This window comes from Rhinatrema bivittatum, chromosome 2, assembly GCF_901001135.1.
Source record: "Rhinatrema bivittatum chromosome 2, aRhiBiv1.1, whole genome shotgun sequence".
Taxonomy (NCBI): Eukaryota; Metazoa; Chordata; class Amphibia; order Gymnophiona; family Rhinatrematidae; genus Rhinatrema; species Rhinatrema bivittatum.
Genome location: NC_042616.1, coordinates 312,068,255 through 312,080,761, shown reverse-complemented (window position 1 = coordinate 312,080,761; position 12,507 = coordinate 312,068,255). Strand labels below are relative to the sequence as shown.

The 12,507-nt window shown below is 41.1% G+C and overlaps 1 protein-coding gene across 5 annotated transcripts in view; it reads right to left on the bottom strand.

Moving 5' to 3' along the window:
- The window catches only part of GRB10 (growth factor receptor bound protein 10), a 510,659-nt gene that overhangs the window by 325,931 nt on the left and 172,221 nt on the right, over nt 1–12,507 (bottom strand). For all 5 annotated transcript variants that reach the window (XM_029589722.1, XM_029589720.1, XM_029589719.1 and 2 more), the window contains one exon: nt 7,189–7,279. In XM_029589722.1, coding sequence (XP_029445582.1) covers nt 7,189–7,279 — 91 coding nt within the window. The remainder of the gene's footprint in view (nt 1–7,188; nt 7,280–12,507) is intronic.

Sequence of the window (12,507 nt, the reverse complement as noted above, 5' to 3'; positions counted from 1 at the left end):
AAGGGCGACCAAAATGATAAGGGGAATGGAACAGCTCCCCTATGAGGAAAGACTAAAGAGGTTAGGACTTTTCAGCTTGGAGAAGAGATGGTTGAGGGGGGATATGATAGAGGTGTTTAAAATCATGGAGGTCTAGATTGGGTTCATGTGAATTGGTTATTTACTCTTTCAGATAATAGAAAGACTAGGGGCACTCCATGAAGTTAGCATGTGGCACATTTAAAACTAATCAGAGAAAGTTCTTCTTCACTCAACGCACAATTAAACTCTGGAATTTGTTGCCAGAGGACATGGTTAGTTCAGTTAGTATAGCTGTGTTTAAAAAAGGATTGGATAAGTTCTTGGAGGAGAAGTCCATTACCTGCTATTAAGTTGACTTAGAAAATAGCCACTGCTATTACTAGCAATGGTAACATGAAATACTTAGTTTTTGGGTACTTGCCAGGTTCTTATGGCCTGGATTGGCCACTGTTGGAAACAGGATGCTGGGCTTGGACCCTTGGTTTGACCCAGTATGGGAACTTCTTAAAGAGTGATTATTTCTAACCCTTGTTAGTTCCATAGCAAATCTCAAGCTAGTTCTATATAATGTATACTCTCCAAATGTGTTTACCCAATCTCTTTTTTTCCAAGCTAGTAGTTGAACTTGGTCAATTTTTATATTACCAATTCATACTCTGTGGAGACTAATTTGCCTATTTACCCTGAACTGGCTACCAAGCCAGTCTGCACTAGTGCTCACAGAGACAAACTGAAGACACTTTTTTTGTTTTTAATGAAGGAACTGCAACTGCTAGATGTTTGGCATTCACTGCACCCTACTGAATTAGATTTTACTTACTCTCAAGTGCACAGTTCATATTTTCGAATGGATTTTTTAAATTTATTCACCATTGTTCCTGAAAGCATATTCAACATCTATTGACATTTCTATTATTGGACCACACTCCCTTAATAGATATCGCGATTTGTCCCTCTAAACCCTCACCTTTCCAATGGCTTCTCAATCCAGCTCTATACTTGATAGAGAGTTCACAGATTTCTTAAAACAAAAATGGAAGGATTACGTGGAACTCTGACACTAATATCTCTAAAGAGATTTTTTGGAATGCCAGGAAAGCTATACTGCATGGTCAGATCATTGCATTTACTGTGCATAAAAATAAGCTGAGAGAAAGATATTGGGCTTTAGTGATAAGCTGAAATTCTTGAAAAAAAAACAAAAAAACATTCAGACATTCCAGTCTGATGTCCTGCAACAAATTAATGCAGTTCAGAAATAATCATTGAACCAATTATATCAAAGAGGGATACAATGTATCATGCATGTCAAGAGTGTTATTATTTAGACAAGAAAATACAGCAGGTAAGCTTTTAGCACGCAAGGTTAAAAATATTAAACATTATATTATATCCTTAAGACAGAGCAAGTAACTTCCATATGTCTCCTGAAGGTGTCACTGAAACTATGCTAGATTTCTATCAAAACCTTTATTCAAGGAATCCTGGAGGAGGAGGAACTAGAATTACATTTTTTTTTAAAGAGAGATTTGAGCTTACCAAACTACAGGAACAAATGTTGGGTAGACTTATCTCCATTTGTGAAGTCATTGCCACTATCAACATATTGCCATTAGCCAAAACACCAGGCATAGATGGGTTTGGGACAAAATTTTATAAACTTCTGCATGAGGAAGAAGAAGACCACACTGATGCTTACAGTCTGGTGGTTTTCCTTCTGATATGAACCATGCCCAGACTCTTGTATTTCCAAAGCCTGGGAAAGACTTAATAGCACCAGGTTCCTATAGACCAATATCCTTCATAAACGTTGACCTTAACATTTTAGCTTCTATTTTTTTTTTTTTTTTTATAGTTTTACAAAAAAACTTGCACAAACACACACTTGACAGAAATATGAGGTTCTCTTAAAGGAAAACTAAGTACAACTCAATCAGCGCCAATTTACATTATGTTATAGGCAATTCCTCCTAATTAATGGAAATATTGGGAGGGAGACAGGAGGCAGGTAACAAGACTTAAGCGAAACTTTTAATATAGTAATTATATAAAACAAAGACAGATTTGACTCCTTATTCATATGCCCTCTGACAGAGTACACAGCTATTCATCTAGGGTGGGACTAAGAATACCCTTAATTGTGATGGTTCAAAAAACACAAACGTAGAATTTTGATATTTTAGTACACCCTTGCATGGATAATGGAGAGTAAACTTAGAGCATATCCCCAATGCTTCTGTTCTCATAGAGGCGGATTTTCAGAGCCCTGCTCGCGTAAATCCGCCCAAAACCGGGCGGATTTACGCGAGCAGGGCCCTGCGCGCCGGTAACCCTATTTTACATAGGCCTACCAGCGCGCGCAGAGCCCCGGGACTCGCGTAAGTCCCGGGGTTTTCGGAGGGGGCATGTCGGGGGGCGGGCCCGAACCGCGCGGCGTTTTCGGGGCGTGTCGGGGCGTTCCGGGGGCGTGGCTACGGCCCGGGGCGTGGCCGCGCCCTCCAGACCCGCCCCCAGGTCGCGTCCCGGCGCGGGGATTTACGCCTCCCTCTGTCTGTCTAAACCCCCCCCGACAAAGGTAAGGGGGGGGTTTAGACAGGGCCGGGCGGGTGGGTTAGGTAGGGGAAGGCAAAGGAAAGTTCCCTCCGAGGCCGCTCCGATTTCGGAGCGGCCTTGGAGGGAACGGGGGTAGGCTGCGCGGCTCGGCGCGCGCCGGCTATACAAAATCCATAGCCTTGCGCGCGCCGATCCAGGTTTTTAGCAGATACGTGCGGCTCCGCGCGTATCTACTAAAATCCAGCGTACTTTTGTTTGCGCCTGGAGCGCAAACAAAAGTAGGCTATTCACACTCCTTTTAAAATCTGCCCCATAGAGAGGAATATTTTCCTCCTTTCCTGAGTTATGCGTACTATATCTGGGAAAAGCCATAATTTCTGGCCATAATACATAAGATTTCTGTTCCTAAAAAAATAAATCTAAGAACAGTATTCTTATCCTGTAAAAATGCAACACACACAAGGAGTATCCCTCTCTGAGTTACTTCATCTTCCTGAGATAACTAACATTTCAGTAATATTTAACTGAGATTCTTGTTTTTCTTTATCTCTATCTAAACCTTTATCTGCAATATCCTGGTAAAGAAAATGAGCTTTAGTAATAACAGGCATAATTTCATTTGGTAGTTTTAAGACATCGGTCAAATATTTTTTAAACTGGTCTTCTGGAGGCATTTTTACTACTAGAAAATTCAAAATACGAATGTTCAGATTTCAAGGAATTCTCAATATATTCCATTTTCTTTACTTGCTCTGATATCAATTTTTGTTGTATCTTCGACATTTTCAAGCCTCTCTTCGACTCCTTTGCTCTTCGAATCTTGTTCCATAATCTTCTTTTCCAAAACCATACAACATTTGTTTGTATCCATAAATGTATTTGTTAAAGTATCGCTGTTTCAATTGAAGCCAGAGCTTCCCATACAGAGTCAAGTTCACTTGGAGAATAGCCACTGCCATTAGAAATGGTTACATGGAATAGACAGTTTTTGGGTACTTGCCAGGTTCTTATGGCCTGGATTGGCCACTGTTGGAAACAGGATGCTGGGCTTGATGGACCCTTGGTCTGACCCAGTATGGCATGTTCTTATGTTCTTATGTATTGCAGGTTTAACTAAAAAAAGACTAAGCATGCTTCCTGCTCACCCAAACGTTCAGCTCCTCTGTCGGTGTCCCGAATCTGCCCCACCAAAGCGGCCTCCGCGGCAGGATGTTGAAATTTATTTATTTATTTAGTGATTCTTATATACCGTGGCACGTATAGATATACATCACCTCGGTTTACAGTAAACAATAAATTATGATGGAGCCTGTTTTTCTTCAGCCTGAGAAACCAAACTCTCTCCCATAGTTTCCAACACCTCATTGGTTTCTTGCCTGGTATTTAGTCAATAGGTATGCTTTTTACCTGTTCCCCTTTCGAACCCTCAGGGGAATCCGTAAGCAATAGGAAATCCGCTGCAATATGCCCATGGGGAGGGGACGGGGTCTCAGGCACCCCAGCACAAAGTGAGATCTCGGCCTGTGGGAGTGACGTTCGTGCCGCATCACCTCCATGCGCGGCCCTCGCTCCAAGCAAAGTCGGAGTTCAGGCAAAGAAGCAATCAGAGCAGAGAGAGAGAGAGAGAGTCTGTGCCGTGATGGTGATACAAGCAAAGACCATAAGATATAATCTGGCAGACGAGACTGATCTTTAAAACTGACTACACACAGAATCACTATGTACAAAGTATGATGGTTTTGCACTGAAGTATCTGTAATCAGAAATCCATCTCTACAGTAGCCCCTGAGGCAGCTCCTGTGTGAGCGAAACTCGGCCAGAGTCGGGCAAATTCTAAAAAGTCCCTTGATACAATCTTCTTTGTTTCTTCGCTACTCAGCAGTATTGGATCGGCTTCCGCTTGGTTTTCTGGCTAGATCTAATTGAAAAAAAGTTACTCATCGTGAACCACCTTTCTGTGGTGAATTTCTGTTATTAGACTCATTAAAATGGTTACCAAAGATTTTTAAGCATCAATCCAAATTCATTTGTATCCTGGTCCTGTTGTCTCATTTATCTCCCCCTCAGAGTCCTTCAAAGAGGTTGTGGTATCAAAAACTTTCAGATTGGATGCAGGTTGAAAGACTGGAGACTTTCTGAACAGGATAAAGCATTTGGACTATATTAATCTTTGGACGGCTACTTACGATCTATTACCAGCCTAGTTACAAAATTCTCTGACGATAGGCGGGGATTTCATCGAATTGGTGATATAGTTTATAAATAAATACCATTGACAACATATTAGTCTAGTTTCCCTTCTATAAACAATATGCCAATATTAACCTCAAGCCCCGACGAAAAAAAAAAAATTCCCCGACTATGCCACAATGGCAGAGTAACTAGGGCAATTTCCATTCTCATGAACCTCAAATTTAGAAAGATTTATGAATTTGAGATGCCAAAATTTAATGACTACCACCAGTGCACACCTTGGATATTTTTCCCAATAGTAGCCATACCTCTACGTCTGCATAACTGACCACAGATTCGTTTTTATGCAATAGTAAGAAAGGTTATAGGGAGACAGAGGGAGAGATGGTGAAGATAAGCTACTTCAGTTTCAACAATGAAATCTAATTAAAGACTGAGAACTGCTATGGGCACCAGGATGGCAAAACAGTATGCCAGCCTTTCTATGGCAAAGCCAGAAGAAATATTCCTGAAAGCTGATCATACCAAACCTGATATTACTGAACATTGACATCATTAGGATTTGGATTTAAGTGGGGAAAGAATCCCCCAAAAATGCTATGGCTTAATGCATTCGGATTCAAAATAGACTTCTCCAGAGGAAGTTAAGACCGCAGTGCTCCAAAAAAGAATGGCCATTTAAAAGCTCTTGTACAAAAAAACACTCAAAAGCTGAATTTACTTTCACAGGTTATTTCCACCGTTTACATACAAGCATGTCCATTACACACAGTTAAACCATCCACTAGCTGTAAATTGTTTCTCAATTTTTTTTTTTACCTCCCTTGTAATCATCCTGCTCTCTTCCCCCATCCAGACATCATTTTACTTTGCAAACTATATACAGCTTGAAACACACGGTCATGTCATAATCCAAGCTTCAATTTAAATTGTATAACCAAGCATTGTCCTTAAACACATTTTGCATTAGTCCGATGAAGGGAACACAGCACCATATGGAAAGCTCAGCACAAAATGTATCCAACAAGCAGAGCCAGCTTTGCTTGTGCGCCTTTATTTCTACACATTTAGTTTTAAAACTGAACATGTACTTTTTTTTTTTTTTTAACAAAGACTTTATATTAATTTTCAATGCGTGTACACTTAAAAACTTATTCCTGAAAAAAAAAAAAAAACTAACAGCACACATTTACACCTGCTAATTTATGCAGATAATGCTTCTTGCTTTAAAAGTACGCACTGCGTACACACATGGAAGCCTTATGTTCGCTCTTACTCTTTTACTTGCTAAGGTAAACTTTGTAAGAGGCTATTTCTGTGGATAAAGTACCACTTACTTGCAGAAACGGCTTTGAAAAATTACCTTCCCTGTGGGTTGACATGGTCAAGATTTAAGGCATAAGACAACATAAGCAAAGATCCTCAATTACAGGAGATTGAATTTTTATAAAGGCACATAAAACATTTTAATTTTATTAGTCTATTTGGTACTTTTTTCAGTAAATGGCATTAGCACCAACCCATTCCACAAAACTGCATAAAAAAGTAAACCCTATCACCCTTTAACAATAAAAGATTCAAAGAATTACTTATGATTTCTCCGTATTTATTTAACACACTTGGACTGTAAACGCACAAGAAAAACATGACACAACACGGCTGCTTATTCTCTACTGGGCAAACTGCCACCAAGCTGCTCTCTCCATAGTAATAAACCTAGCACTCAAAGCTTTTAAGTCATGTGATGAAACCTCCAGGAGTAAGTCCAACCACATCCGGCATCCCTGCCTACAAATGTGTTGCATTCACTCTACATCTCAGCTCTCAGCACTCACCCATCGTGCTCTTGATCATGCGCTCTCTTCTGCACACCCCACACAGAGATCACTTCATGCTAAGCAACTCCCCCCCTTCTCATATAAACTACTACTGAATCCCCAGGAAGCACACATAGCACCACTGTTCAAATCCAGAGAGAAATATTTGGGGATGACCAAAGAAATGGATTGGGGCAAACATTGGATGGCAGTGTACTTAGAGTTCAATACAATTCTTGGCCCGATATTAGTCATTATGGATATCCTGAAAAGCAGATCTGCTTGCAACACACAACGTACCAGGGCTGTGCACCTCTGCCCTACAGCAGCAGAAAAGCATTCAGTATACCACTTTGGAAACTGTACATCTTAAGAACAAGACAACCCCCCATATGCAAACAGAAACCAGCCCATTAATTTCATTTTAGCAGAAAGATTAGTTTGTCTTTCACTGCTCAGACTCCAGAAAAACTCAAACATCAATGATCAGGTATGCTAGGAAAACTTCTGCTCTGTCTGCCCATTTTGCCCAGTGAACAACAAAATGCTTGGGAGCTCCATCACCACACAGTATCAGCTCTGCTGCCATCCTTCCATTCCTTACCTTGAATTAAGGAAATATGCTTGGGTGGCTCTCGATAGTCTGTTTCCACCAGCTTTCTCTGTGTGCGAGCTGAAGTCTGATCTACGCTGTCCTACAAAGAAAAAAAAAATAGAAAGCCAGTCACAAACAGATAACCACATGAAGACAGGGCCAGAGGCGGACCTTTTTTTTTTTTTTTTTAAACACTATCATCCAACAGTCCTGAGGGAGAGTGCAGAAACATTTAAGTGTGATATTTTATAGCTATTTTTCAGTAAGTGGGCACCTCACACCTAAAGGAAGCCAATATTACAGGCTGCATTTATAATACACTGCCTAACACTGTAAGCCCAAGGGCTCAGAATGACTACACCGCTCCTTGCTTCCGATTAGGCCCAGAACATTTTATTATGCTGTGTGATGAATTAAACTGAGTCATGTGGAAGGTTTTGGTCTGTTATGACTTCTAGGTTATATTTGTTCAGTGTATGAATCACAACTTTCACACAATTTTATGACAAATGAAAAGGTTTCATGATTGGGGGGGGGGGGGGGGGGGAGGTGTTGCTCTGTGTACACTGGTACTTTCCTGCATTGATCTTTTTTTTCCCTAACTTGTATGTACTGTATTTTTTATTTTTTTCTTTTACCAAGTTTGTTTTTTCTCTCTCTTATCCAAAATAAAAAGGGAGCCTCAAACCCTCTAATGTGTTTTGCCTGCTTAATTTGTTCCGCCTCTTGGCAGCCCACCTGAGAATTTCAGCATACTCCCTATTCCTTTTCATCTCCTCTGAACTCTGTGACCTGCTGGCCTGCACAAGCAAGTCACTTCGTGGACTGAACTTGACCAAACTATAGTTACAATGACAACACAGGACGTATCGCATGGAGCCAAGGAGGCCAGCACCAATGCTCAGACTGATTCTTCCTCATCTACAGTCGGCTGCTTGATGGGCCTGCTCTTCAGGACTTCTCCTGTCGACACAAAGCCAATCATTAAGCTCCATATTCCTAAAACTGTTCCAACTGGCCGGTAAATCCCATATTTTAGTTTTGCTGAACAGTGCTACATCACACAAGGCTGCTGGGCAATCTGACTGCAGACCGTACAGCAGCTTTACTTCCCACATGGTCTTCAGCTACCTGTCCAAAATCAACAAATTATGGAACAGACCAATACCTTATATGTCCTGGACTATGGTGGTAAAGAGTGCCCCTTTTGTAAATTCAGGCTGGCAGAAAAACAGTCTCACTTGTCCAAAATTTGTATTTCTGTGCCATTCAAATAAATTACTCAAATTCTCCATAACACCCACAACATGGAAGATCAAAATCTATTTTTACAAAAGCTTGAATCACACATTGGCTGTTTGCTCCAGTGGTCATTTAGACCAAAAGAATGTAAGGCACCATGCACAATACCATGGGAAGATTTAAAAAAAAAAAAAGTACGAGATACATACCAAAGCATTACCAGATAGAGCAGTGTTCCTAACAGCAGCAATATGTTGCCTGACACTGCCATCTTTCAGGATTTCCTCCAAGGCACAGACAACTACTTCCAATAAATGATGCCAAAATCACATGCTTGCAGTGAGGAGAACGCTGGATACATGCAATTCCAAGCATATGGTAGATGTAAAGTTGCTACTACACACAGAGAAGAAATTCACCACAAATGCCATGTAACAGATTTTTACTACCTTCTTTAAAGCCAAAATTTGACCAAACATATATTTCTTATATATATGTGCAGTTTTAGCCACAGGTAACCAGAAACAAAGTACACTTGTACAACTACATGACACCTCTGTATGTGTTTTCTTCACATACATACAGAAGACCAGCTAGCTACAGTCTAGATTTATCTAGAGCTGCCTTGCATATCCTAGAAAAGGATGAGGGTCAGCAGAAGAGATGCACAGAAATAGGAACTTCAAAAGGCAGCTGTTTGAGAACTTGCTTTTCCTTATTCTCACAAGAAACAAGTCATTCCCACCTTTAAAAGAAGGGTAGTGTACTGAAACGTGGCTACTCCAGTGCCAGAGCAAGATGTTCAGCCGCCCTAGGCGGTGATGTCACCCTGTCACGTGATCTCGCCAATGTATGCATCGCGCCACAATGCCTTCACATCTACCACGGTGCCCTGCCTGCTTTCGGCGCCCTAGGCTGCCGCCAGGTTCCCCTAATGCCTCCCGCCGGCCCTGGGCTGCCCGATTAAGGACAGACCACAACAGCAGGGGGTCTCAAAGGCTGCACACAGTCCTGGGCTTTCCAAATCTATACACAATGTATCTGTATACAAATGACCAAAAGAACAAGGCTAATTTGCATAGCTTTGGAGCCCGACCCTAAAGGACCGAATTGCAAGCTCCCGCACTAGTGGCCTCCCTGAAAAGGATGCAGAGTCAGTCAGGGTTGACATTCTCTCTAAGGGATCTGACCAGATGCAAAACGTTTTAGAATTAGGTAAGCAGGAAGCTGTCATCACAACAGACTCACTTATCTCTTACTTGAATAGGCACAATGTATTTCTCTTTAGGTCCAGCTCATTGAAACTGGAGCCAAGGAGAGAGACAGCCTATGAGTTTCTGAAGAGCAGGATGAACTAACTAAGATTTACTTTTACACTATGAAAGTATTTCCAACTTTCAGTCACCACTGCCAAGTTCTTGCATATTTCTCAGTTTGACTTTATTCTTAATTTTTTAGGCAAGAGACACAAAAATCACACTCCTATTGCTCAGGTTAGATATAGAGTGGACAAGTAGCCTAGTGATTAGAGCAGTGGGCTACAAACCAGGAGACCAGGGTTCATGTCCCACTGTCACTCTTTGTACAAACTTAGATTTTAAGCCCTCTGGGGATAGGGAAATATATATTCACATGTATCACAGCCCCTCAGTCGCCTGGGAAAAGTTCAAAATGAAAGCACTGCAAACAATCATATCATTCCAAGCAAGAGACTGGAGTGCGCTGTGGATCTGAAGGACACATACATGCACACAGCCATTCATCGATCTCATTGGAAGTACCACTACAAATACACTTCTCAGCCCTGAGGGCCTTCACAAAGGTGTTTCACCACACTTTGTAAAGACCTTTGTCATCAGGGGATTTGTCTTCCCTTACCTGGACAACTGACTGGGCTTTCTCTAGCAATGGTATTGGATTCCCTGCAGAAGACTATATAGCTCCTTCAGTCACTAGATTTCAACGTCAACTTCAAGTCAAGCCACATACTTTCTCAGAGAATCAAGTTCATTGAGGCATGAATAGACTGAGGAGAATGCATGCTTCTCATCAGATCGAGCATTTTGTTTTCAAGTGCCAATCAGGAGCCTCCTTCAGCAATTCTGCCTGGCTCAAGCAATTCCAGTTGTCCTAGTTCACAGTAGCAGTGTATGTAGTCCCTTTTATGTGCCTCAACATGAGGGTTCTCCAAATGAAACCTCTGTTCTTAGTGGGATCAACTGAATCGGTCCTTGTCTGATCTTGTAAAGGTAACCACAGAAAGAAAAATCTCTCCATTAGCTAGATCCAAAGGTTCTGGAAATAAGGGAGAGCTCGAAGGGGACCACCTATCAGGCAATGCTGGCAACAGGTGTCCATCGGGAAGTGGAGTGTGCACATAGGCTTCTTCCAGATTTGGTCGACAACAGAACATCTGTTCCAAATAATCCACCTAGCATTACGAGCCATTCAGCATGCACTGAGTATTCTTACATCTTCAAGGTAATAGAAATCTGATCCAAACACCCAGATAGCAATGTTCTGCATGAGTAAACAAGGGGACATAAGCTCCTGGTCCTTTTGCAAAGAATCTGAGTATTTGGGTGTGGCATCTATCATAGGGCTTTTCTCCAAGCAATATATCTTCCTAGGATCTTCAACATGCTGGCAGATTACCTTAGCAGAGTGTTTTACCCTTATAAGTAGTCCGTTGAGCAAGTCATGGCAGGCGCACGCCGATCTCTGGTGTCACCTGTCAATCAAAATGCTATGAAGAGCAGTAAAGTTGACATTCTACTCCATTCTTCAAAACAAGTTCAGATCAGTTCTGGATGCTTTTCTGCTTAGGTAGCATTTGCTGAATGCCTTTCCTCCACTTCTGTTGATGGAGAGGATAGTGCCGAAGGTACCCACAGACCAAGCATGACTTATCTTTGCTTCAGACAAGTGTGGCTTTTACCTCATCAAGCAGTTAGTTTGTCCACTGATCCTGCTGGATTGAATCCAGCTCTACTAGCTCAAGAGGAGGATCATCTGTTATCAGAGCTTCTCATCCTTCAACCTGATGGATGCTGAGTACTCGATAATATTATCTAAATAGAGTGAGGACATTGCAATTTCAGCTAGGAAGCAGTCTACTAGAAGGGGTACAATATTAAATGGAATAATTTCTTATCTCTGTGTCAGGTAGGCTCTGAACTCATTTGCCTGTGCTCCAAAAGATTTGTTTTGATACTTGTTTTCCTTCCCTTTGGGCCTCAGTAGGTTGTCTGTCATAGTGCCTTTCTATGCTATTGCTGCGTAACACTTTCATGTGGATGGAAAACTGATCTCCATCTTCTGATGTTGAAGTTATGAAGGGCTTGTGGCATATAAAAATCTCTGGTTATGAAGCCACTGATGCCATGGGATCTTAATACTGACTTGGTACACAACTGATGAAGCCTCACCATGAACCGGTGAAGTCAAATTCCTTGAAGTTTCTTACATGGAAAGTGGTATTCCTAATCACCACTTTAGCTAGAAGAATCAGCAAGTTACAAGCATAGTTTTATTACTCTCTGTATCTACAGTTTTTCCACAAAAGGGTGGTGGCTCCACACTCATCCTAAGTTTTTACCTAAAGTAATGGCTTCATTCAAATGAAAAGCAGAAATTTTGCCCACTTTCTAATTACTTCCTTCAGATAAAGGGGTGAATGCCTTCCATTTGCTGAATTGCCAAAGGGCCTTAGCCTTTTATCTAATTAACTTTTATTAATGTTATTTAGCTTTTTGCTTTGTTTAAAATTATTTCATTATTGACGTTTAAATGTATTAGACTAAGGAATGTTACTTCCTGCTCATTCTGTTTCATTGTAAACCAGTTTGATATGCATTTTATGCAGGAAAATCGGTATAAAAAAACTTTAAATAAATAAATAAATAAATAAATAAATCTAAAAAGAGAACTCAACCATATTGTTGGGCTTCAACTTTTCTGTCTCCTACTATTCCAACAAGCTGGGCATGGCTGTTGCCAAATGCATATTGGTTAAGTGGATAGCAGACTATATTATCTATTGCTCTGCTGGCCGACCTTTGGATCACACATTGTCAAAGCTCTTCA